Source organism: Musca autumnalis, unplaced genomic scaffold (genome assembly GCF_047663935.1).
Source record: "Musca autumnalis isolate F117 unplaced genomic scaffold, ASM4766393v1 scaffold_2, whole genome shotgun sequence".
Classification (NCBI taxonomy): domain Eukaryota; kingdom Metazoa; phylum Arthropoda; class Insecta; order Diptera; family Muscidae; genus Musca; species Musca autumnalis.
In genome coordinates, this window is record NW_027411755.1 from 163,096,933 (window position 1) to 163,123,677 (window position 26,745).

General features: G+C 35.4%; 1 protein-coding gene and 3 long non-coding RNA genes across 4 annotated transcripts; 2 read left to right on the forward strand and 2 right to left on the reverse strand.

The window, feature by feature from the left end:
* Positions 1-374: 374 nt before the first annotated feature.
* Positions 375-10,985, reverse strand: LOC141394806 (uncharacterized). Its single transcript, XR_012410490.1, has 7 exons — positions 10,677-10,985; positions 10,240-10,608; positions 9,911-10,178; positions 9,581-9,849; positions 9,046-9,216; positions 854-951; positions 375-780 (listed from the first exon to the last, which is right to left on the reverse strand). It is a non-coding gene; the product is annotated as an uncharacterized lncRNA (long non-coding RNA).
* Positions 10,986-11,125: 140 nt separating this feature from the next.
* On the forward strand, positions 11,126-12,343 carry LOC141394807 (uncharacterized). Its single transcript, XR_012410491.1, has 2 exons — positions 11,126-11,382; positions 11,450-12,343. It is a non-coding gene; the product is annotated as an uncharacterized lncRNA (long non-coding RNA).
* A 5,493-nt stretch (positions 12,344-17,836) lies between these two features.
* On the forward strand, positions 17,837-26,149 carry LOC141393161 (EF-hand domain-containing family member B-like). The gene is made up of 3 exons (XM_073966119.1): positions 17,837-18,439; positions 18,499-18,675; positions 25,188-26,149. The coding sequence occupies exons 1-3, from the start codon at positions 17,952-17,954 to the stop codon at positions 25,966-25,968; spliced, it is 1,446 nt and encodes a 481-aa protein (XP_073822220.1). The 5' UTR covers positions 17,837-17,951; the 3' UTR covers positions 25,969-26,149.
* LOC141393162 (uncharacterized) lies at positions 19,012-19,456 on the reverse strand. The gene is made up of 3 exons (XR_012410013.1): positions 19,405-19,456; positions 19,272-19,344; positions 19,012-19,208 (listed from the first exon to the last, which is right to left on the reverse strand). It is a non-coding gene; the product is annotated as an uncharacterized lncRNA (long non-coding RNA).
* Positions 26,150-26,745: the final 596 nt, after the last annotated feature.

Below are 26,745 nucleotides of genomic sequence, written 5' to 3' on the forward strand. Positions count from 1 at the left end.
TTTTGTACAAAAAGAAAGCCAGCAGAAAATTAAACACAGCCGAAGCACCAGACGATCAACCAAAAAAGTAAACGGAAATGCAGTATGGCATGATAAGGTGATGCCATGTTAGGGTTGAGTTTTGAGGGACGGTACTTAAAGAGGGACGTCTGGCAAAAATACAACCATGTAGTGACTGTAGGGTTTAGTAGAACAGGTGGCAAAAGGTAAATAAATAAAGTTGGAAAAATGTGGGAAAATTAATGAACATCTTCTGATGGCGTCTTTTTTCCCATATATAAAGGGCTAAACGACCAAAATCGCCATTATAAGAAAAGTGGTGCGCTCTTAAAACTGGCTGTCCTTAGTGTCCCAATTTATTAAAAATACCAATATTCAAGTTAATCAAAATAAAGACATTAAATTAATTTTTATTGAAAAGTCAAAATAGTTGTGGTTCTTGTGTTAACATTTGTTATGTTTGATTGTATTAAACAAATAAGTAAGTGCACATTTTTGACGGGTTGATGTTTCGGCTTTACTACAATTGTGCCCAATTTTTTTTAAAGAAAGTACATCAATCAGCGAGACACAACACTGGCCTTCTCGACATCAAGTGGGGGAGGTCAGATTAAATTTTAAGGATCCGTCCTGCATTATTGGTTCTGAGCCTCAAAAATCCGTATAAAAGTCCTTTTGCCTTAATGGGAGCCGAAGAGATTGATGATATGATGGATGACTTGTAATCCGACCCATTTAGAGGTTGTAATTTGATATATTGATGAAAATGCCGAGGTTATCCTGGAAAGACAGAAATGAAACTTATTAAGTATTTTGGATAGTCCAGGTAACAAAGAGAAATTTGAATGCTCACCATATAAAAATTATCCTTGCCGTGATTTATTTAAATTGATGACCAAAAATTGCCAAAATGGCGCATGAGCGCGATGATCATTAAATATTTGAGCCCCACTGAAAATAGAAAAATATATTGGATAACGTAAATTAAATTTAACGCAAACTTTTATGAAATTTTTAAACGTATAACAGAAAAAAAAATTTATTAACTGTTCTTTATGCATGTTATTGTGTTATAATATAAGTTGTGTTGTCCTATAGTATTTAATTTAGTGCATAAGTTTAAAATTTGTGAGGATTAATAATACCAATGTTCTTTTGAACAAAACGTGAGTGTAGGGTTGCCTCATTTTTACAGCTAGATTTTTATTGGTGATTATTTTTATGGACCGTAAGTGAGAAGTCCAAACCTATCTAACCGAGCTCGTTTAGGCAGAAGAGTAAAATATATAATTGGCCTCAGTTGGCGAAGTAATCTAGTGTGAATTCCTTTGGTAATCCGAGTCATTGACTCACATTAAATTCTCTAGTTGGTATTGGTAATCCCAGGGATGCCAAAAAAAATGTCGACAATGTCAATAAATTTTTATGTATGAACTTTGAAATTTGAATATGTCTTGTTGAAACTTTTTGTAAAAGAGGAAGGTAGGGTGTAATTGCGAGGTAAGTGTGTGTGGAAAAAGGGGCCCTTAAAATATGATTATGAAGATTGGAATCTAAGGGTCAAGGTTGGGCGGGCTCTTGTGTGGGTACCTTTATCATCAAGTACCTTTGTCGCTGGTGCATTTAGTGTTTGTGTTAATGTTTGTTTGTTGATTTATGTTTGTTCCACTATTCCCTTTTATTGTGCTTCCCCTTGGACTGATGGTGCCAGGGTTGGGACCGACCTGAGATTGGGCTCCCATGAGCTAGCTGGACTCCCCCCACCACAGTGCCGTATAAGGCGGAACATAACAATATGGCGCCCAAATCAAAATGATTAAAAATTCTAATTTTATGTGCAATAATACCATAGCACTATAATTGAAATAGACCAAAATTAAAATAGATAAAACAACAAATATCGCATTTTTATATCATGCAAATGTTGCAACCACAATTTCTTGATCGAAAATGTGTCTAATGTGCAATATTTAGCTTTAAGATTAAAAATTAGGATATTTGTTGCAATATTATCATAGGGTCAAGTGCAATAGCTCTTGTTCGTCTAAAGTAACAAATGTTGTATTGTTTAATGACCTGTGCCGTGTATGTTTTATATGTATATTTGTCTTAAGTAGAGTCAATAGTTTTTTTTAGAGAACATAGGGAAAATGTGCAGTAGCTTTCGCGATGATGAATATCGCAGAATGCATTACACGAAATACCCGAATATGAGATCTATTTTCTTCGTTATATAGTAGAAAATTGCCGTAGTGTTTACTCTAAATGTATGTATTTGTTCACTAATACTATTGTAGTTCCTATCTATCGATGCACCGTGACAACCTACTAGGACACAGAATTTCTGGATAATAAAACAAAATAAAAAAATTAATAAATAAAACCACACACTTGTTCTCACCAAGCAATGAAATACATCCTACATCCTCTGAAATATTTATGTTATTGGAAACCGTTAACAATTCTTTGATACATTGTATTGTTTGAGTTTATGTCTTTGTGTCAATTCAGTTTGTTATAATTATTGTTTTATGAGTTAATTTAATTATTAGTTAGATAAATATTTTTTGTAAAATCCTAAGATATCTTTTACCAAAATTTTTTTTAAGTTATACGATTTTATTTTATTTCTGATTGACTTCGCAAATTGATTGGTAGGTTATTTTAACCAATAATCTGATGAGTGAATATTCGGCTGGGATAAGATATAGCAAAAGAAAAAGATTATTAGCTTTCGATAATAGTAGGTTTTTCTCACCAACGCCTAAACCCAAGAACAAGAAGAAAAGAAGGGGAGAAACAATGGAGAACGGAGACACCACTTTTCGGGACTTGTCAGGTACCATAAACGGTCCTAATCCCAGTACAAGTGCAAGTGCCCGACTACCCATTGATGCTCAGAACCAACCAATACCAGGTTATTCATATCACGATGTAGATCAACAACTGGTTAGAGATATGGTCGAAGAAAGTGTAAGCGATGCTCGAAACAGTATTAGATCATTGGTACAGGAGAGTGTTACTCAAGAAATGGCAAAAGTTCATTCGGCAATTCAATCCCTGAATGTGGCCATCGCCAGATTAGCAGTGGACCGAACTAATACTGATCGAAACTCAAATACACAACCACCTCCAACTACTAACCCTATGCCACAACCCCCTCCAACAACTATCCCTATGCCACCACCACCAAGCGCCCAGAGGGTAGACAATACTAATAGGAATCGAAATAACAATGTCGCATCTAACTATACAGGATATGTTCAACCAATTAAAATCGAAAGATTCGGTCTAAATTTCTCCGGGAGACCAAATAGTTTAGAGGTTGAAGATTTTATCTACCGGTTGGAATACTTCCAAAAACACTACAGGTTATCTTGGGAGGAAATTTTGAATGAATTTCATATCTTACTGTCCGGACCTGCACACGACTGGTTCTGGCTTGAACAAAGAAAAAATAACATCTCCGACTGGGACTCTTTGAAGTATGGGCTGACCGAGAGGTTTAAGACGAGACGGACGTGCTTCGAGGCCATGAGAGACCTTTTGGAACGTAAGCAACAACCTGGAGAATCAATAGATGCTTTCTTTCAGGATGTGAATCTGATGCGCTCTAAATTAGAAAAACCTGTTTCAGACTATGAAATGATTTCGTTAGTAAAGAAAAATTTGCGAAAAAACTTGTCGAGTATAGTCTATGCAATGCCAGTAGGATCATTGGAACAGTTGAGAATTGAGTGCCTAGAAATAGAGAGAACTTTTTTCCGACGTGAGAATTCGGCACCACAACCTCCACCGATGAATAGACAGATTCGTGTCAATGCACTCCAAGAAGAAGAAGATGTTTCAGATTTAAACAGATTCGAAGATTCAGACCAAGTAGTCGAAATAGCGGCAATAAATAGTCCAATGGTTTGCTGGAATTGCCAACAACCCGGACACATTTTTAGGGAATGTACTTCTTCTCAGCGTAATTATTTCTGTTTCAAGTGTGGTAAACCAAACACAATAACACCCAAGTGTGATAAGTGTGCCTCGGGAAACGGTCGAAAGAACGGGGTTGCAGCGGGGAACCATCGTTCCAAAGAACAACCGAAGGTAGCGAACCCGCCAAAAAATTAAGGAATGAGGAAATCAAACAAAATGATTACTCTTCCATACGACATTATCTACCTTTGGATATGAGGCAGCAAAATTATGATATGGTAAAAGCAAAAATTTTTAACAGCAAGTATGAAAATGAATGTTTACAGAAACCCAAAAAGATCATAAACATAAGTAAGAAAGAAGAAAAAACTAAACAAAGAATAATCAAAATAAGACAAAATCAAAAAGAAAATAGAATGCGCAAAAAAATTATATGCGAAGCTATTACTCGATTCCAGGATATAAAAGATCCCAGACCATATGTTTCAATTAAATTAAACGGTAAGGAGCTAAAGGGACTTTTAGACTCGGGGGCTACCGTAAGTCTTTTAGGAAAGCAGTGCCGAGAGATAGTAGAAGAACTAGATCTGGAAATTCTACCTTTCATCTCGAACATTAGCACCGCGTCAGGACAAAGACACAGAATCTTGGGCAAAATCATAGTAAGCATAGAATATCAAGATCAAATTAAAGAAATAAGTTTATATTTATGCCCCGATCTACAACAAGAACTTTACTTGGGAGCTGATTTCTGGAGATTATTCGGAATTGCCCCAGAAATTTTCCCCGTGGAAGAAGTAAATTTAGATCTCCAAATAAAAATCCATGGCAACTCTAGTAACGAAAATCCGAAAATGCATGAATTGACTGAAGTCCAAAAGAAAAAGCTGGCAGATATTGTGAAAAGATTCCCTACGTTTGAACAGAATGGTTTAGGATGCACAAAGATTGAGAAACACGCTATAAAATTGGTCGAAGGTGCAAACCCGGTTAAAGACAAACACTATCCCTTATCGCCGGCCGTACAGGACATAGTGTACAAAGAAATCGACAACATGCTCGCATTGAATGTCATTGAGGAGAGTGATTCACCTTGGAGCAACCGTACGACTGTTGTCAGAAAACCCGGCAAAAACAGGTTTTGCCTTGATGCACGAAAACTAAACGCACTGACTGTAAAGGATGCGTATCCTTTACAGAACATAGATGGGATACTTAGCCGAATTGACCAAACACACTATATTAGCAGCGTCGACCTGAAATATGCGTTCTGGCAAATAGAGCTAGAAGAAGATGCCAGACCATATACTGCCTTTACAGTACCAGGTCGACCGCTCTACCAATTTCGCGTCATGCCATTCGGTCTATGTAATGCGGCACAACGTCTGTGCCGCTTAATGGATAAAGTCATACCTGGACGACTTAAGTCCAATGTTTTTATATATTTGGATGACCTCCTGATTATATCTGAAGATTTCGATACACATTTGCGTTTGTTAAACGAGGTAGCGGAGTGTCTACAAAAGGCAAACTTAACCATTGGTTTAAAAAAATCGTTATTTTGCTTCAAGGAATTAAAATACCTTGGCTTTATAATCGGAAACGGATGCCTGAAAACCGATCCAGAAAAAGTCAGCGCAATCCAAAAGATACCTGTGCCAAAAACCCCGAGAGAAGTGAGAAGCTTTTTGGGAACCGCCGGCTGGTACCGACGGTTCATCAAGAACTTTGCGTCAATATCAGCCGCACTTACAGACACCCTGAAAAAAGGACAAAAATTCACGATCAGCCCCGCAGCCATGGAATCATTCACCACTTTAAAGAAAGCGCTAACGTCAGCACCAGTCCTCCGTCACCCCGATTTCCAACGTGAATTTTTTATTCAATGCGACGCATCGGATTATGGGATTGGCGCGGTATTATTTCAAAAGGACGATTGTGGAGGGGAAAACCCAATCGCCTTTTATTCACAAAAATTGAACGCCTGTCAACGGAATTATTCCGTGACCGAAAAAGAATGTTTGGCAGCCGTACTGGCCGTGAAGAGATTCCGACCGTACGTTGAGATGATGAAATTCACTATAATCACCGATCACGCTAGCCTGAAATGGCTCATGTCATTGAAGGATTTGAGTGGGAGACTGGCGCGCTGGTCTTTACAGCTCCAAGCGTTTGACTTTTCCATTGAACATCGTAAGGGTTCGGAAAATATAGTGGCGGATACGTTATCCAGGATGCCCAGCGACTCCGAAATCGTGATCGAAGAAATCAGTGAGGAAGATATTTTGGGTTTTGAAACCACAGCGTTCGAAAGTGAGGAGTATTTGGAACTAAGAGACACCATAAGCCAAAACCAAGAAATTTTACCAGACCTAAAAATCCAAGATGGCAAAGTTTATATAAGAGCAAAACAATTCGATCCTGAAACTACCGAATTCGAGTGGAAATTGTGGATACCACAAGAAATAACATGCGCAATGATTGAAAAAGCTCATAACTATGCGGAATCGGTTCATGAAGGTATAAACAAAACCCTACAAAGATTGAAAACATTTTACTATTGGCCCAAAATGGTGTCGCAGGTGAGGCAATACATTGGGAATTGTCAAACCTGCAAAGAAACAAAACCAGCGAACCAAAATATGAGACCTGAAATTGGCAATGAAGTGGTGACTGAAAGACCATTTCAGAAATTATATATAGATTTCCTTGGGAAATACCCAAGATCAAAAAAAGGGAATGCGTATATATTTATAGTGATGGATCATTTTACAAAATTTATATTCCTACACGCAATGAAGGAAGCGACGTCACAAAATGTTATAAAGTTTTTAGAAAATCATGTATTCCACACATTCGGCGTGCCCGAAATAATACACAGTGACAACGGCAAACAATTCGTTTCAAAATCATTCGAGGAAATGGTCAAAAACTATAAGATTAACCACCTGACAACAGCCTACTACTCTCCTCAATCCAATGCGTCCGAGCGAGTAAACCAGTCGGTACTGGCGGCGATAAGGTCATATGTGGAGAAAGATCACCGTGACTGGGATCTGTACCTCTCAGAAATTGAACAGGCCCTGCGAACCTCAGTGCATGCAGCTACGGGGGTAAATCCTTTTTTTGCCTTATTCGGCTATAATATGTTTACTAGCGGGGCAGATTACAAACTAGCAAAACGACTTAAATCCCTAACCGACCACCAGATTGTGCAATTGAATAAAAATGAACAATTTGAATTGATGAGAGAAAAGATAAAGGACAACATGCACCGCGCATACCAAAACAGCGCAAAACGTTATAACCATAAAGCAAGAGTTGTAAATTTCCGACCGGGACAGGAGGTATACAGAAGGAATCACATGCTATCCGATTTCAAAAATAATATTAATTCCAAATTTTGTAAGAAATTCCTCAAATGCCGAATAGTTAAACCGATCGGGAACAACATGTATAGTTTAGAAACACCTCAAGGTAAACCACTAGGAAATTTCCATGCAAAGGATATAAAAATATAATAAAGGCAATAATTCTGTGATATAGAAATGTAAGTGCAATATGAGTTAAGAAAAATTAGTGTTCGTGAACGTCCTGTTTTTCTTTTACCCATTTGCATTTATATTTTGATTATTATTACAAATTATTAATATTTTTGATTATACACTTTGCTAGGCTAGGAAATTTCTTTGTTTATCAAGTTTGCGAAACAACAGCAATAATTCTGTGATATAGAAATGTAAGTGCAATATAGTTTAAGAAAAATTAGTGTTTGTGAACGTCCAGTTTTTCTTTTACATTTTGCAATTATATTTTTATATGATTATTAGAAATTATTGACTGCCTTGATATATAGCTATACCTGTTTAGAGTAAGAAATGTTCATGAGTGCCCGGCTTGTGAGACGACAGGGCGTGGGAGTTCCCCACGTTGGGATTAAAAAAGGAATCCGACATACAAATAAATTTAAAAGATAAGACAAAGCTTATTTTTTATTTAATAGGAAGGAAATTATGTTGTACACTTTCATGAAAACTATAAGGATGATCGGGATAAGTTGGAACAAACCCATTTAAAACACAATACCCATTTAGAACACAATACCCATTTAAAACACAATACCCCTTGAAAACATAACACCCATTTAAAATGGCTTCAGTTTCCCGTCCAAATCAAATTTATTAAATCATCCAATAAGTTCAGTATTAAATGGTTAAATGAAGAAAATGGTATAAATAAATAAATATAAATATATAGCATAAAAAGTATATAGCCTTAATAAGGTAAAAACAAATATAAAATAAAATTATTATTTATAAAGAAACGATAAAGCAATATGAGGTTGAGCATGTTGAAGAAAATATTCGACTGCTTGTTCTTCTGTTGAACGGAATTTTTTTGCACAGTGTGTGTCTGGTATTGTAACCAAAATAATATAGCATGCGATAAAATTTAGTGAAAACTATGCTCCGATATCTTCAGTGATTATCCTAATCCAAATAACATCATATTAATTAATATCAGCCGTAGCGATAATTTAAATACATATCTGGTAATAATTGCCCACTAGATTTTACTTAAATCAGTATTAAATACTATTATATGAAAGCCTCCAACCTCATATGAAGTAATCACTCAATCAAATCTATTTGTCACATACTATCACGACACTTGAATAGGTTACTGTAATTTTAATCGCATGCGAGAAAAAGTCGCATACCACTGGTGTCTACCTTTGCACGTAGCCTAGCTCCCACAAGCATAAACACGCAAATTAATTCCTTGCTGAACGCGAATCTTTTAAATATAGCACACACTCAACCTCATGATAGCCTAGCTCCCGCAAGCATAAACACACAAATTAATTCTTTGCTGAACGTGAATCTTTTACCTACAGCACACACTCAACCGCATAATGACATAGCACCCACAAACGTAAACACACAAATTCGTTCTTTGCTGAACGCAGATCTTTTACATATAGCACACATTCCCCCTCATGATATCCTAGCGCAAGCATAAACACACAAATTATTTCTTTGCTGAACACACATCTTTTATAGCACACACTCAACCTAATAAGGACCACTGGACACAAAAAAATAAAAACAAACATACCTGGATTGGTTCAGCACGTCCACTAAATGTTCAAATCCCCTTCTATCAAATTCACTTGCTCCATGCATTTTTGTGTTACAGCCAATTTTCATATCTGCGTACAATGTTCTTGATGTAGTTCACCGGCATATACTGCATATCATACAGCGACAATAACGAATGTCAAACTACCTGTAAATAAAAACACACAAAAAAATTAGTAAAATGGTCATAGAATCGATGAGTTTTTTCTTTGTAATTATGTTTTGAAAGGCAACACAATTTCTTCACTAAATGTACCCATGGCTGATCATTTATCAAATTTAACAAAATTACTAATTTTCGCTGAACCACCTTTTGTTGTCAAATCTATGCAAATTTTCCTCCAAAATGTATAATTCGTTGTACGTGATTGGACGACACACAAAGGTATAAATGGATTGAACTGAACCATATACAAATGACCATATGAATATGAAGTTTTCATTTCTATACGTAGAACCGCACAATGATCTTTCACAAAAACACAAATCGCTTTAAAATCACTAACACTCACCTCCTGTCCATCCATAATCTTTCACACCATTCAGTGGGTATCATTCCATACTTCTCCACGGCAAGAAATGTTAGGGAAACTCCATGGCGTTATCCACACACCGTGGATTGATTATGTGTGCTCATAAACACAGGCCTGCGGATGATGATAAACAGCAACAAGATTTTCAATACACCAAGCAGGTACATAACACCACATTTTTAGTTGGAATCACTCGTGTATATTGGTCATATGCTGTAGAGGAAAATAGACAGGATGCCGGTTGGTACCTGAAAGAAAAAAATGTACACGTTAGAAATAGTAGGAATGTATAAAAAAGAGAACAAATACCTGTGTAAAAATCCATTGATCCAAATCTGAGAGGGCACATAATAGCAGAGAGGCAAAATCACTGGTAAATCCCAAAATTAAGCGGACAGACGGCAGGTACCGGACAGAGTGAAATGTGTGATCCTTGTGGCTTAATTCCCTGTGGTGTTTTTAACAAGTTATTCCAGCGTTGGGTTATGTTGGACATATCCGTATTAGCAAAGACATTGCGCTCTCCAATATCCTATAGCAATTGGATAAATGCATAGTATTGTAACCACCATCCACTCTGGAAATAAAAATAAATCATTAATAACAATAATTCATAATTATTGCAAAAAAATACTTACCATAACCTTAAAATAGTCCGTCTTCCATTGATTAGGAGAGTGCGGCTTTTGCATTCTACTTGAATAGAGTAGGTGATGTGTGGTGTGTGTATATTCTAACTTGGGAGGAATAATGCAGTCGACTGCAGGTAGGCATGAGTGTGAATGAGATGACAGCGGCACGTTCATGTGAATGAAGTGTGTGTTTGTATGTGAACTACTCCGTTAGAACAAACGTACACACAAAACTTGAGAAATTATGTATTCATGTAACGCCGAGTTTCGCTAGATGAAAACGTGGTTACGCACACACACACACATACATTTATCATGCGTATTATTGAGACACCGCCAAAAAATGCTTTCACAGCAAAAAAGTCAATGAGGTTTCTGAAAATAAAAAAAGGAATGGGGGTTAGGTAAAATTAATATTAATTTAGGGTTTTGGGTATGCTTACCGGTTTGATTTGCCGCAACGATTATTCATTCAATGTGAAGGCCAAAAGACAAAATTCGCTTGGCGTGGGTAGGCAACAAATGTTCCATTAAACTACAGACAGGCTGTTTTATGAACGCTCACCGAATATTTAACAAAAAAAGAAATTCCACGCACATCACAATTTTCGGCGAAGCACTTGAAAATCGTGATGTTTTGTTGCGTGTGTATGCTAGTGCTTAAATTTTTTTGTACAAAAAGAAAGCCAGCAGAAAATTAAACACAGCCGAAGCACCAGACGATCAACCAAAAAAGTAAACGGAAATGCAGTATGGCATGATAAGGTGATGCCATGTTAGGGTTGAGTTTTGAGGGACGGTACTTAAAGAGGGACGTCTGGCAAAAATACAACCATGTAGTGACTGTAGGGTTTAGTAGAACAGGTGGCAAAAGGTAAATAAATAAAGTTGGAAAAATGTGGGAAAATTAATGAACATCTTCTGATGGCGTCTTTTTTCCCATATATAAAGGGCTAAACGACCAAAATCGCCATTATAAGAAAAGTGGTGCGCTCTTAAAACTGGCTGTCCTTAGTGTCCCAATTTATTAAAAATACCAATATTCAAGTTAATCAAAATAAAGACATTAAATTAATTTTTATTGAAAAGTCAAAATAGTTGTGGTTCTTGTGTTAACATTTGTTATGTTTGATTGTATTAAACAAATAAGTAAGTGCACATTTTTGACGGGTTGATGTTTCGGCTTTACTACAATTGTGCCCAATTTTTTTTAAAGAAAGTACATCAATCAGCGAGACACAACACTGGCCTTCTCGACATCAAGTGGGGGAGGTCAGATTAAATTTTAAGGATCCGTCCTGCATTATTGGTTCTGAGCCTCAAAAATCCGTATAAAAGTCCTTTTGCCTTAATGGGAGCCGAAGAGATTGATGATATGATGGATGACTTGTAATCCGACCCATTTAGAGGTTGTAATTTGATATATTGATGAAAATGCCGAGGTTATCCTGGAAAGACAGAAATGAAACTTATTAAGTATTTTGGATAGTCCAGGTAACAAAGAGAAATTTGAATGCTCACCATATAAAAATTATCCTTGCCGTGATTTATTTAAATTGATGACCAAAAATTGCCAAAATGGCGCATGAGCGCGATGATCATTAAATATTTGAGCCCCACTGAAAATAGAAAAATATATTGGATAACGTAAATTAAATTTAACGCAAACTTTTATGAAATTTTTAAACGTATAACAGAAAAAAAAATTTATTAACTGTTCTTTATGCATGTTATTGTGTTATAATATAAGTTGTGTTGTCCTATAGTATTTAATTTAGTGCATAAGTTTAAAATTTGTGAGGATTAATAATACCAATGTTCTTTTGAACAAAACGTGAGTGTAGGGTTGCCTCATTTTTACAGCTAGATTTTTATTGGTGATTATTTTTATGGACCGTAAGTGAGAAGTCCAAACCTATCTAACCGAGCTCGTTTAGGCAGAAGAGTAAAATATATAATTGGCCTCAGTTGGCGAAGTAATCTAGTGTGAATTCCTTTGGTAATCCGAGTCATTGACTCACATTAAATTCTCTAGTTGGTATTGGTAATCCCAGGGATGCCAAAAAAAATGTCGACAATGTCAATAAATTTTTATGTATGAACTTTGAAATTTGAATATGTCTTGTTGAAACTTTTTGTAAAAGAGGAAGGTAGGGTGTAATTGCGAGGTAAGTGTGTGTGGAAAAAGGGGCCCTTAAAATATGATTATGAAGATTGGAATCTAAGGGTCAAGGTTGGGCGGGCTCTTGTGTGGGTTCCTTTATCATCAAGTACCTTTGTCGCTGGTGCATTTAGTGTTTGTGTTAATGTTTGTTTGTTGATTTATGTTTGTTCCACTATTCCCTTTTATTGTGCTTCCCCTTGGACTGATGGTGCCAGGGTTGGGACCGACCTGAGATTGGGCTCCCATGAGCTAGCTGGACTCCCCCCACCACAGTGCCGTATAAGGCGGAACATAACAAATTGTAGCTAAAATTGCCAAATTACTGAAAATTGGGAGGTACCGTTACATGGGAGCTATATCCGAACATGGACCTATGTTGACAATTTTTGATGGAGAGGTGTTGCGACCACTAAGAACTTCAAATGTCAAATTACTGCTAGTTCGGTTTAGTATTGTAGCTAAAATCAGCAAATTACTGAAAATCGGGAGGTACTGTTATATGGGGGCTTTCTTGACAATTTTTGGTGTAGAGGTGTGGTGAACACTAAGAATTTCAAATGTCAAATGTTCAAATTACAGATAATTCGGTTAAAACTTGTTGGTAAAATTCTCAAAATACCTGAAATCGGGCGGTAACGTTATATAGGGGCTATTCCAAAACGTGGACTTATGTCCACTAGTTATATAAGTTTATTGACATTTAAGAACCCTAAATGTCAATTGATAGCTAAATCGGTCTGAAAATGTCAAAATGCCGTAAATCGGGGGTACCGTTATATGGGGGCTATACCAAAGCGTGGACCTAGGTCCACAACTTTTGTTATATAAGTTTAGTTACACCTAAGAACCCTAAATGTCAAATTATAGCTAAATCGGTCTGAAAATGTAGATAAAACCGTCAAAATACCGTAAATCGGGGGGTACCGTTATATGGGGGCTATACCAAAACGTGGACCTATGTCCACAACTTTTGTTATATAAGTTTATTGACACTTAAGAACCCTAAATGTCAAATTAGAGCTAAATCGGTCTGAAAATGTAGCTACAAACGTCAAAATACCGCAAATCGGGGGGTACCGTTATATGGGGGCTATACCAAAACCTGGACCTATGTCCACCACTTTTGTTATATAAGTTTTTTGATACTTAAGAACCCTAAATGTCAAATTATAGCTAAATCGGACTAAAAATTTAGCTAAAAACGTCAAAATACCGCAAATCGGGGGGTACCGTTATATGGGGGCTATACCAAGACGTGGACCTATGTCCACAAGTTTTGTTAAATAAGTTTAATGACACTAAAGAACCCTAAATGTCAAAATATAGCTAAGTCGGTCTGAAAATGTAGCTAAAACCGTCAAAATACCGTAAATCGGGGGGTACCGTTATATAGGGGCTATACCAAAACGTGGACCTATGTCCACAACTTTTTTTATATAAGTTTATTGACACTTAAGAGCCCTAAATGTCACATTATAGATAAATCGGTCTGAAAATGTAGCTAAAACCGTCAAAATACCGTATATCGGGGGGTACCGTTATATGGGGGCTATACCAAAACGTGGACCTATGTCCACCACTTTTGTTATATAAGTTTTTTGATACTTAAGAACCCTAAATGTCAAATTATAGCTAAATCGGTCTAAAAATGTAGCTAAAAACGTCAAAATACCGCAAATCGGGGGGTACCGTTATATGGGGGCTATACCAAAACGTGGACCTATGTCAACAAGTTTTGTTATATATGTTTATTGACACTTAAGAACCCTAAATGTCAAATTATAGCCAAATCGGTCTGAAAATGTAGCTAAAAACGTCAAAATACCGTAAATCGGGGGGTACCGTTATATGGGGGCTATACCAAAACGTGGACCGATATAGCCCATCATCGAACTTGACCTGCCTGCAAACAAAAGACGCATTTTCCCAAAATTTCAGCGTCCTATCTCCATTTTTGTGGATGCTAGAGTGATTACCACAGACGGACGGACGGACGGACGTGCTCAGATCGACTTAGAATTTTACCCTGATCAAGAATATATATACTTTATAGGGTCGCAAATGAGTATTTCAATGCGTTACAAACGGAAAAACAAACTTAATATACCCTCCATACTATGGTGGAGGGTATAAAAACGGTGAAGCCAAATTGGAAGTAGGATGCCATTTGCCTTTCAATCTTTCACAAGAACGTAGACAAGAAAGCCAGTCTTCTATGTGCCGACACCATTATTCTTTTATCAGAAATGGCTTAAGTTATTTAAGAATCCCATGCTTCTTTAACTCCTTTTCAAGTTAGTCCCAATTTAAATTAGACAAGTTTACTTGCGGCAAGTCCCTGTTTGTAGGAGAGACACGTAAGGAGAATGGAAAGGGGAAAAATTGCTCGTACCGGCAATTTTCATGCAATTCCTTTTATATTTTTCGTATTTGACATGGTTTAATAATAGCCCGTTTCCACGGTACGTCGTTCGTTCTCTATTCCTTGTTCGACCCTCAAATACGAATAAATTACTTGATTCCCCATACAAAATTCTAAGAACGAACGACGATTTTTCTACGTTGTTCAAGTAGAAATACTCTCCGAACAACGATAAAATATGTCCCATCTCTAACAAATGAGAGCATTTATCGAAATAAATTAATTATGACATGTCTAAATTCAAAATTGAAAAATTTGTTGAAAACACAAAATTTTTAGAAAAAAGGAAAAAGATGAATGAAAATTAATGAACTAAACATTTTATAAAGAAGCAGAAGGAAGATGGTTGTGTTTCCTTCTTAATTCCACACACATTTCTTGTCCATTAGTTCAAAATCGCGTAAAAAATCAGAAACAAAAAGGAAACAAATAACTGAAAGTCTGTATACACAAACATTGTTTTGACATGTCTCTCTCACTTTAATTTGGAAAATAGAAAAATATAAAAATACATTGAAAATACAAAATTATTCGGAATTGATGGAAAAAATGGATGAAATGTGTGTAATTAAATATAGAAGATACATTTGAAGGAAAGTCTATTGCTTTTCCTGTTCATTTAATGTATATTTTATGTGTTTTCGGTTCAAATTTTCGTAAAAACAAGGAAACAAAAATGAAGGAAATTTTGTTTATGTTTCTGTTAATTACGAATAGTGTCGTGGAAACGGGTTAATTCGTGTACGTCGTTCGTCAGACGAACAACGTAATTGAAACGCTCGTGTGAACATGACATAAGAAAGGTTAGCTAAAGCTTCCTGTCAATTTAATTTTTTTCTTTCGACTGTTTCTAAAACGTCAAAACAATATACACAATCTTTGTATGTGTGTGTGCTGTTTGAATAATATGCCAAACAATTTTAAAAGCAATCGAATTCAATGGTTTTTATAATAGTTTTTAGAACATTTGTATGGAAGAAATTTGTCAGCTTTTCATTGAAACAAACATTTTATCATATCCACAACTCAATTATGTGGAGAAACCTTGGCCCTTCATTCATTTTTCGTGTTTTTTATAAAATTCTCAACATTGGTATTGTAAACAAACCCACTTGTTGCTTTTGTGTTTACAAATTTTGATGTTTTAGGAATTCCGGAAAAACAAGGGTTCTATAGATTTTTTCCATTTAAATCTACCTCTTTACTTATACCATGGACATTATTTTCATTGTTTTGAAAACAAAACTTGTCGGAACAGAATTGACTTTTATAAACGTAAGAGACAAGTTTAAAGCTGAAAACACATCCAACGTTTGAGTAAAGTTTTGTGTCATTCCTGGTAGAAGAATAAAGACAAATTGAAAAATGGCAGCACTTTGTCTTTTATTCATCTACCAGAAATTACACCAAACTTTACTCAAACGTTGGATGTGTTTAGGGCATAAGAAGGAACGAGAAAAATTGCCGCAAGTAAACTCGCCTAATGTAAATCGGGACTTAAGGTAGAAACACAATGAAATATACCGCTTTTTCAAGCTCAGTTTCATGTAAAAGACTAAATGTCAAGTACTACCTAATTGAAATGCTGCCTAATTCATTTGAATTAGGTAGTACTTGGCCTTTAGTCTTTTAGGGCGAAACCTATAGCTCTGCGTGTGCGTTCAAAAATACAAAAACAAAATACATGTATTTCAAATTGAGAACAACAAATACATGTATTTTGTTTTTGTATTTTTGAACGCAGCACACGCAACACGCAGAGCTATAGGTTTCGCCCTTACATGAAACTGAGCGTGAAAAAGCGGCGTATTTCATTGTGTTTCTACCTTTAGGAGCTTATCCCCTTAATTTCTACGCGTAGTTATCTATGAGTTCGTAGATATCCCCCGTGTGAGCAAAATTTCATAATTTCAATCCATAGGTAACGCTACCGGGTCGAAAACGGTCGTGTTACTTACACCAAGGATTTTGTCTGGTTGATCGTTGCCAATGTGTTAAAAATTGTAACACACTTATATGTGGCAATGTTTTTACGAAATCATGAATGAAAATCACCAATGTTACCACATGTTTTCAAAATTTACATGACTTGGTAAATGGCACGTAGAATTTGCCAAACGCGTAGGTAAAGATAACTAATAGGTAGCTACCTACCCGGTTACCTAGGGCTAGAAATTACGGGCATTAGGCGGCCATCAGACCACATGCTTTTTCACATGTATGTTGTCACTTTGGGTGTACTAATACTACAGAACAGCTGATGTCATACATGTGAAAAAGCAGATGGTCTGATGGCGGCCTTATGTTTGCGTTATGCCCGTAATTTCTACACGTAGTTATCTATGAGTTCATATATATCCACCGTGTAAGCAAAATTTTATAATTTCAACTCATAAGTAACGTTACCGGGCCAAAAAAGGTCGTGTTACTTACACCAAGGATTTTACCTGGTTGATCGTTGCCAATGTGTTAACAGATGTAAAACACTTTTATGTGGCAATGATTTTGCGAAATCATGAATGAAAATCACCAATGTTACCACATGATTTCAAAAATTACACCCTTCGGTAAATGGCACCTAGAAATTACCAAACGCGTAGGTAAAGATAACTAATAGGTATCTACCTACCCGGTTACCTATGCCCGTAATTTCTACGCGTAGTTATCTATGCGTTCATAGATATCCCCCGTGTAAGCAAAATTTCATAATTTCAATCCATAGGTAACGTTACCGGGTCGAAAACGGCCGTGTTACTTACACCAAGGATTTTACCTGGTTGATCCTTGCCAATGTGTTAAAAATTGTAAAACACTTATATGTGGCAATGTTTTTACAAAATCATGAATGAAAGTCACCAATGTTACCACAAGTTTTCAAAATTTACACGCCTCGGTAAATGGCATGTAGAAATTACCAAACGCGTAGGTAAAGATAACTAATAGGTATCTACCTACCCGGTTACCTATGGCTAGAAATTACGGGCACTAGACGTTGAAATTAGGGCATTATTCACGCATATATAGGCTGTTTATATTATAGGGTTTTGTCGGGTTAACCTTGGTTTCCATTGCATTACATTTCAAAACAGAAAACTTAAAATTTTTCATTATTTTCTTGTGACAAATTTTCAAATGGAAACGAAAAAAGTACATCCTCCACCAGGAGAACAACTTCTCGGGTCGAAGGATAGAATTGGAGATGCGCTAGAAGAAGCTGCAGAACACATTTTAAAAGAAAAATGTCGTAAAGGAATACAAAAAGCAAGAGAAAATGTTTCCCTAATTAAACCATCACCAGTACTACCCGAAGGACAAGTCCATGATCTATTGACGCCGGAATCGAAGAAAAGTCATTTTATAGAATTTCGTGAACAATTTTCCGAAGATATGTTTTTTAAGAAACCCAAATTAGGAAAAGTATATCCTCTGCAAACAAAACCTGACAGTCTGACAAATGAAAACTTTACATATGGCATTCAAAGTTTAAAATCGGGAAATTTATATGATTTGATATTACCCAAGAGATCGGCAGAAGAAATAAATCGGGAATATATCAATTGGCATGATAAATATGTAATATCTCATGGTCATTATTTTCCTGCAGAAAGAATTCATAGAAGGTAAGGGAATTGATGCAGTTCTTATTGATATATTATTTGTAATCCTTTTTTTTTTATAGTTACAATGAACACTTTGATCCAAGCAAAACATTTGGTATTTGCAAGAAAATGGATACGTCAGGACGAATGGTTAGAGAATGCATGCAACAGCGATCGAGTGGTTTGATTGTAATCAACGAAGTCCAGAAAAAGTTCAATGATCGCACCGTTGGACAACTGGGAAATACTACAAAAAGGTAAAGCAACCCCCCATTTACACATGCAAGTGACAGTTCGAAAAACACTAATACACTCACACATATTCACTGCCACACCAACTACCCAGTAGAAAGTGTCTTCAAGACAACATTGATGACTCGTGCACGACACTTTCAATTCGTTGAGGACTCTTTGCCGACAGCCCTTTGGTATCGTTGACGACATTTTTACACAAGTGTCCCAGTATTCATGCACGACAACTTGGGTGACAGGGTAAGCGAAGTTGTCGTCGACGACGATCTAGATGACTAAAATCCCCGTATTTCGTCGACGACTGCTTCACCGACCCTGTCTTGCTACTGGTCATCGATGACCCAACTAAAGACATTTTCGTTTATGTTGTCGTGTGTCAAATTTTTATTTAATTATAAGATATATTATTTTTACAAAATAAATTAGTTTATTAATTAATAATACTTAGCTCCCGTATGTTCCGCAATCCAATATTTTCTTCCAGCTTTACCACGCCATACACGTCTTACCCCACCTGACCTCTCTTTATTTTTGGATTCTGTAAAAAGAAACGATTTTAAATGAATGTTGTGAATATCCACTAAATTTTATATAATCTTACCTTATACCACAGACGTTGTATTTTACAGTCGCTGGAATTTTCAATGTTCTCCATGACATCAACATACATGCACCTATTCAAAGAATAACTACAATTAATTTTAAAGCATTTTAATATATTTATTCTAGCTTACCGTTTTTTACATAATGCAGTTTGTATAAATAAAATTGTTCAATCAGTAACGCGGTTTCCAAATTTTATGACATTATAATTTTTCATTTATTACAAATCAAAAATTTTATATTTGGATAAATATGTGTACAATTGTTTCAAAGCACACTTTTGAGAATTTTTCGGTTTGTTGCCAAGACACAATGAAAGACATGGTCATGCAAGTTGTCGTACATGACAATTTCGGAATATTCGTTAACGAATCGTCGACGAAAATGTCATCGAAGACTCGATTTTCTATTGGGTAACAACCTCACTGCCGACAAAATTTCCTTGTCAGTAATCAATGCAAGTGCTTTGAAAGTACATAACTTCAATATTTTTCCGAACGTTTACGCATGCAAGCGTCAGTTCGAAAAAATTGAAGTTTCGACTATAATATGTATCATGGCACAATAATACAGGTACAACGGCAAAAACAGCTGATCTTCATACCAGTTGTCAAAATGCATTATTGTGAATAAAATCACATACAAAATGTAAACAAGCAATTCACAGTAATGCGTTATTGTAAGCAAATTTGACGTTTCGTATGATTTGATGTAACTCCTTCTTATTCCACCATGATATGTATACACAACTGTCTGTAAGTTACTTGCATGTGTAATAATTGGGTTACACATACAAGTGACAGTTCGAAAAATTCCAATACACTCACACATATTCACTGCCACACCAACTATCAACCTCACTGCCGATAAAATTTCCTTGTCAGTAATCACGATATGTTTTTTCCATATTAGTTGTCACTTCTCCCATACAAAATGTATATGCAAAGTGACAACTCATATGTAAAAAACATATCGTGTAAAGTACCCATAAGCGCTTTAAATGTAACTTCAATTTTTTCCGAACGTTTACAAATGCAAATGTCAGTTCGAAAAAATTTAAGTTTCGAATGTAATATGTATCATGGCACAATTACCCAGGTAGTGGCATCGTAAAATTTTGAATATGTTATGTCAAAACTTAAGTTGTTGGGGAAATTGCAACGAAAATAATTTTTTTATAAAGGGACTTGGCTTTTCATATTCGATCAGCTGGTGTGATACCACTACCTGGGTAATTGTGTCATGATGTATAGTATGCATTTTTCTAGCGCAACTTCATTCCGAAATTATTACCCAAAATATTGTTAATCGAATTCAACAAATATTTACATATTTTCAATATTAATTTTGTTTTTTAGTTTTTGCTTTAAAATAAACAATATTTTTTACCATCTACCGTCTTAATGTTCTTTGAAGAACACATAGGTTTTCATAGTTCGATTTTTTCATTTACGAGCAAATACTCGATCGATGCGAATGTCGTAATTAGGCGCCAGTTGTAAAATTATGAACGAAAATCATCGATTTCTTTTTGTTCTCCGTCCAGGCATTTTCATTACTCACTGGCAAGAGCATTTCATTGCCAGCTGAGCTGCTAGTTCGAAAAATATAATTGTGATTGTAAAAAGGTGTAATAGCCCATTTAGACTAGCCATAAATCCTCATCTGGATTTAATTAATCCAGTACAAATCTCATTGCATTTAGATATACATTTTGGAGGATTTAAATGGCAGTCAGCTGATTTTTGTTCATAGCACAATTACCAAGGTAGATGCATCAGCCCATCTGATCGTCAAAAGAATTTTTTGTAAATTGAATTCGTCTCAAAAAACATACGTCAAATTACAAATTTATTGTAATAATACTGTAATAATACTGAAAATGTTAGCACATTATGCTACTAATGCTAACTAAAGAATTATTTTATCGCAGTTTGCCCATCTAAAATAAATAAACGAATTATTTTATCGTTTAGACATCGTAAATATTAGTCTTGGTTGATTAAAACCAACTTTGTACATCAAAACAAATTTAATTTTTCCGCCTTGTTTACAAAGTTTTACATTTTAAATTATTTTTAGTGTAGCAATTCACCGATGCATCTACCTTGTTTCTTGTGCCAGCTTGCAACTTTTTGTATTTTCTAGCAACATGTTGCAAAAAACAGATGCTCTGTTCCTTTACGTGCCTGAGGGTACCATTTCTTACCATTTTTACCCCCATTATTATAAGTCTTCTTTTGTTATATTTTGGATTTACCGAACAGATTTATAGCGTCCCGGGTAACTTAAAGTTAAAAGTGATGATTGACTTTCAAGGAGGAGCTTCAAGTCATTAACGTTCAATGTGAAAATTATATTTTTAATGCCTCCAAATTAGTTTATTTTGCATTTTCAAATCCATCAGATAGTAAAAGAACACATGTAATAATGGCACTTAACCTGTAAAGTGTTCCCTTACTTTTAATAGCATACAATTTATATGATAGCAGTTTACCACTTTTACCATTTTCTGCCACTGTTACCATTTTTAAAAGTAAAGGAACAGACCAAGAGTTGTATACGAGGATTTATACCAGATTTAAAACAAATCCACTCAATAGGATGATTTATTTTTGTATGGAAAATCTGGTAGATTTTGGCTGGATTTAGCAAATAAAACCTGATAATGTGCTAAATCCGGCTAATGAAGTCATATCTAAATGGGCTATAAGTGTATTGAGTTCATGGCCCAATTACTAGGCGTTTACACAAGACAGACTGTCTGCAAATACAACTCTGATTTACTAACACATACATACATTTGTCGGCTGTCTCCCAGCTGTCCATCACATTTTCACAGACAGTCGGGTTAAAAAATTTTTGACATTTTTGTAAAAATTAGTAAGATAATAGCAGTGTCTTTTTACGTGATAATTAGTAATAATTATTACTAATGTTGCAGATTTTGACAGTTGTATAAAGGAAAAGTTGCTGAAAAAATGTTTCAGCAACATTTAGTAAGTAAAAAGACACATCTAATAATTGAAATGTGTTGAAAACAAAAGAACATGAACAAAAACAAAATATGTGAACGGAAAACAAAAAGAAATCGACGATTTTCATTCATAATTTTACAACGGTTTTTGCAGTTGTCTGGACGCCTACGTCACACAGGCAAGTTTTGGGTTTTTGACAATCAATACATGTACTCAACTGTCCTGTCATGTGTAAACGCAGGGTTATATACCTAATTGTTCAATAAATAGCAATTAGGTCTGTACGATAACTCAAAAGTTTGTACAAATTTATATAAACTTTTATAAAATGCTGTTCGATAACAAACTTGTTCAGTAAAAGAGAACTGAGAAGTACTTGTAAGTAGTTGCTAGAACTTGCAAATACTTTTTACTTGCGAAGTTATCGAACAGGCCTATTGTCTACTTTGACATAGTTATGTAACTAGTTACTCATTGACCCTAGTTACTTTACACCCAAAAATGGTACACAAAATAGCCTATAGCTTGCTTTTCTCACTGGAAAAGGGCGTCCCTGTCTATCATGTCAATTCTCTAGTTACAGGTAATGCGGCAAGTAATACCCAGCAAAAAGTTTGCGTCCAAAGAGGCAGTGAAATCATATGTACAAGTGGTTTGGAAGTGCATCAAATTATGCATTTTCACTCATGATTTTTACAAGAGCGTGACTACTGCACTGCATTTTAACTGACCCTTTGGCACTGCATTTTAACTGACCCTCTGGCACTGCATTTTAACTGACGCTTTGGCATGGCATTTTAACTAACCCTTTGGGGGTAGAATAGGATGCAGTCCAAACCACGTGCTTTGATAGATTCTGCGGGAATGTGTGAAAGCCATTACAAAATATCCCAGAACATATAAAATGCATTTATTATTTGTGTAAAACAGAAATATTAGGAACTTTATTACATTAACACAAATTATGAAAATTCTCCATTATGCTAAGTTTACATTTACGAAATCCACTCGATTTCAACTGTCACTTCCATAGCTCAAACGTCAAATAAAATCTCATCTGGATTTCATTTAACATTTAACCTATCGATTTGACAGTTGAAATCGAGTGGATTTCGTAAATATAAACCAAGCATTATATTCAATCGCAACCATGCGTGTTTCTTTCGATCTCCATTTAATCCAAACTGAACTGTTCTTGCTTCATCTGCTAAATGGGTTTGATATTGTCTTCCCATCACCAATTAAGATTTTGACATGTACTCCAACAGCACTCCATTGGGAAATTTTCTTACCGAAAAAATGTTCGAATATTTTTTATTTTATATTAACAAATTTTTGGAAATATTAACACGCTTATCTTTTTTGGAAAATGTATGCCGCTGCCTGTAGAGATGTACAAACCATGATGAAATAATAAGGTGGCGTAAAATTACCAGATGATTGGTTTCAATCTGTCAAATTTTTTGTTATTGTGAATAAATTGTATGAAAACGTAAACAAACGTTTTGACATATTGAAGAATTTTTGGCAAAAACAGAGTTGTATTTGTGCTACTTACGTGACCTGTTAAATAGATCTTGGTACAAACTGATTTATGTACATGTAGGGATCTCTAACAACTGCTAATAAAATGTAGCAAACGGAGTGATTTTTTCACGACTCCGTTTGAACTGCATCAAAACACTACTTCCAATTTATTTCGCTGGGATATATTGACTATTTTATAGACTACCGATGAATAGTATAATCAACAATGTTTCTCCCTTATAATCTCTTTTCAACATTATTTCTTTTTTTATTTTAACAAAATGCAATGATTTTACGAAATCATGAATGAAAATCATAAATGTAACCACATGTTTTCAAAACAGACATGCCTCGTAAATGGCACGTAGAAATTACCAAACGCGTAGGTCCCGGTCCACACTAGAGTAAATTTCATTAAAAAATTTCATGAAATTAGGTGTTCTTAGGCTGAATTCCCCATTACAGCAATTTCATAATTTTACTCTACTATGGAACTCAATCTAGAGTCTCATAAATTCATGTTAAAATTTCAGTGAAATTATTCTAGTGTGGCCCGGGACTAGGTAAAGATAACTAAGGGCTAGTTTACACTATATGTAAATGTCATATGACATGAATGGTCTGTTCCTTTACTTTTGAAAGTGGTAAAACCGGCAAAAGTAGCAAAAGTTGTAATCTGCTTCCATATGAAATGTATTGTGTCTGAAGTAAAGGAACGCTTTTCGAGTAAAAAGTTGTAAAACTTGAAGATTCTTGCACGTAAAGGAACAGAGCTGAAATTTTCAATCATTATATAGACGCTAATATGTGCAATATTGGGCATTTTCCTTAGTCTGTGTTTAGACACACAAATTTCTCGGGAAAGTAAATTGAGTTTTTTGGGTGAGAGCGGAGAGGAAAGAGCTCCGCAATACTCTTTCCTACCCCCTATTGCCTAAAAACTGAATTTACTTTCCCGAGAAATTTGTGTGTCTAAACACGGACTTACGCCATTTACTTTTAGCGTCCACACCAGCAAAAATGTAATAAAATTACGTCTCCACATTGCCTGCGTGGGTAGATATGGAATGTTTTTATTTCGTGCCATATGACATTGATAGATAGTGTAAACTACCTCTAATAGGTAGTTACCTACCAGTTTATCTAGGCGTTGAATTTACGGGCATAAAGTGGATGTTGACATAAGAACGCCTAATTCAATGCAAATTGTGTCACGAAACCACCCTAGTGTGACATTCGACTAACAGGTTATGATCCGATCTACATTCCTTCTAATATCAGCCCAATTATGAATATCAACTCCCCGTGAGTTTTCTCACTTTTTCCTTTGAGTTGAAACGGCAGAAAGACAAAACTCACGGGGAGTTTACATTCGTAATCACGCTGTATATGTATTTTTTTAATTTCAGATGTGATATTGTGCAGCATAATTTGCCGCCAATTAAACCTAAGTTTAATAACGATAGTTTCAACGTTCGTGCTTTGCTGGAAAGTTTGGAATCCCCGCCCCAGAAAAATGCCATAATAGAAGCCATAGGATATGTTAAAAATCTTCGACGGAGATTATTCAATCACAGACATTTCCATATCGATGACTTGAAAAGTTTGCTGAAGAAATATGACAAACATTCCAAAGGATTTCTTGATATCCCAACAACATTCAAAGTTTTGCGCACTTTACAATTTCGAACGGATGAAGCGCTAATGCGCCATGTAATGATACATTTTAAAATTATTCAGAATGAAGGCACAAGAAATGAACTTGTTAATTTAGATTTATTTTGGAAAATGTTACATCTTCAATATCCTCTGCCAACAATGCCGAGTGCGGAACAAGATCTTCCTTTGAATTATAATAATAAAGATACGGTATATCGAATATTTTGTCAAGATCGACAGAAGGCCAGCTGTTCCTCGGAGAATTTTAATATGGCTAATCATGAACATAAAGAAACATCAGCCGTGGCTGATTGCATATCTCCGAATGTAGTTGTTAGTTCGGGACTTAACAAACAAGACTTCGAATTACTTCGTTCCAAGGAAGAACTTCGTCAAATATTTCGCAATTTGTTAAAGGATAATTTTGAAGATATTTGGGAAAATGCTACAAGTAAATGCAATGGTGATGATAGTCCTAAAATGAGTGTGAATGATTTGATCCAAGTTATAAAACCTATTTTTCAAAATTGAAAATATTACCGAACGTGGAACATTCGTAAGTTATATGTACCTATATTCTAGATTGTTATAAACATACATAAATATATATTTATTTCACAAACTTAAACTTGTTATTCGCAAAAACTGATGTTATTAATTGTCATTACCAACTAAATATTTTGAATATAATAAAATCATATGTAAACGATTTTATATAGGTATTTGTTCCATAGACATTGAGTGCTGAGGTCTACTAAAAACCTTTTCGAACAGATTTATAGCGTTCCGGTTATCATAAAGTTTATAGCACCGACGTAGTCAGGGGGAGGCCCGGTAGATTCTGGCCGACTTCCGAAAAGTAACAAACGAAATGTTTAATACTTGTGCAAGTCCAATATGTCATGATTCTCGAAGCCTAAAAGCCGTCCTAGATGCTTGGAAACGAACCAGGAGATATAAAAGAAATCCAGGATCATATTCAAAGCAAATTAAGCAGTGCCTTGATCAGAACTAAATAAAGAATATTTTTTGTGGACGTGGATCTTTGGAACAAATTATCAGCTGGGTACGTGTATATATTAAAGAATATTTTTTGGGTACGTGAATATTTTAAAGAATATTATTTGGGAACGTGGATATTTTATAGAATATTTTTCACACGTTGATATTTTAAAAGATATTTTTTAGACGTGGATTTTTTTAAGAATACCTTTGGGGGACGTGGATTTTTAAAAGAACATCTTTGGGGGACGTTGATTTTTAAAAGAACACCTTTGGGGGACGTGTATTAACATTAAGGAACATTTT

Excerpts from the sequence above, each read along its gene's own strand:
- LOC141393161 (XM_073966119.1), top strand. The coding sequence starts at position 17,952 with ATGGAAACGAAAAAAGTACATCCTCCACCAGGAGAACAACTTCTCGGG. Across the intron at positions 18,440-18,498 it reads GCAGAAAGAATTCATAGAAG|TTACAATGAACACTTTGATC; the intron begins GTAAGGGAATTG and ends TTTTTTTTATAG. Across the intron at positions 18,676-25,187 it reads CTGGGAAATACTACAAAAAG|ATGTGATATTGTGCAGCATA; the intron begins GTAAAGCAACCC and ends TTTTAATTTCAG.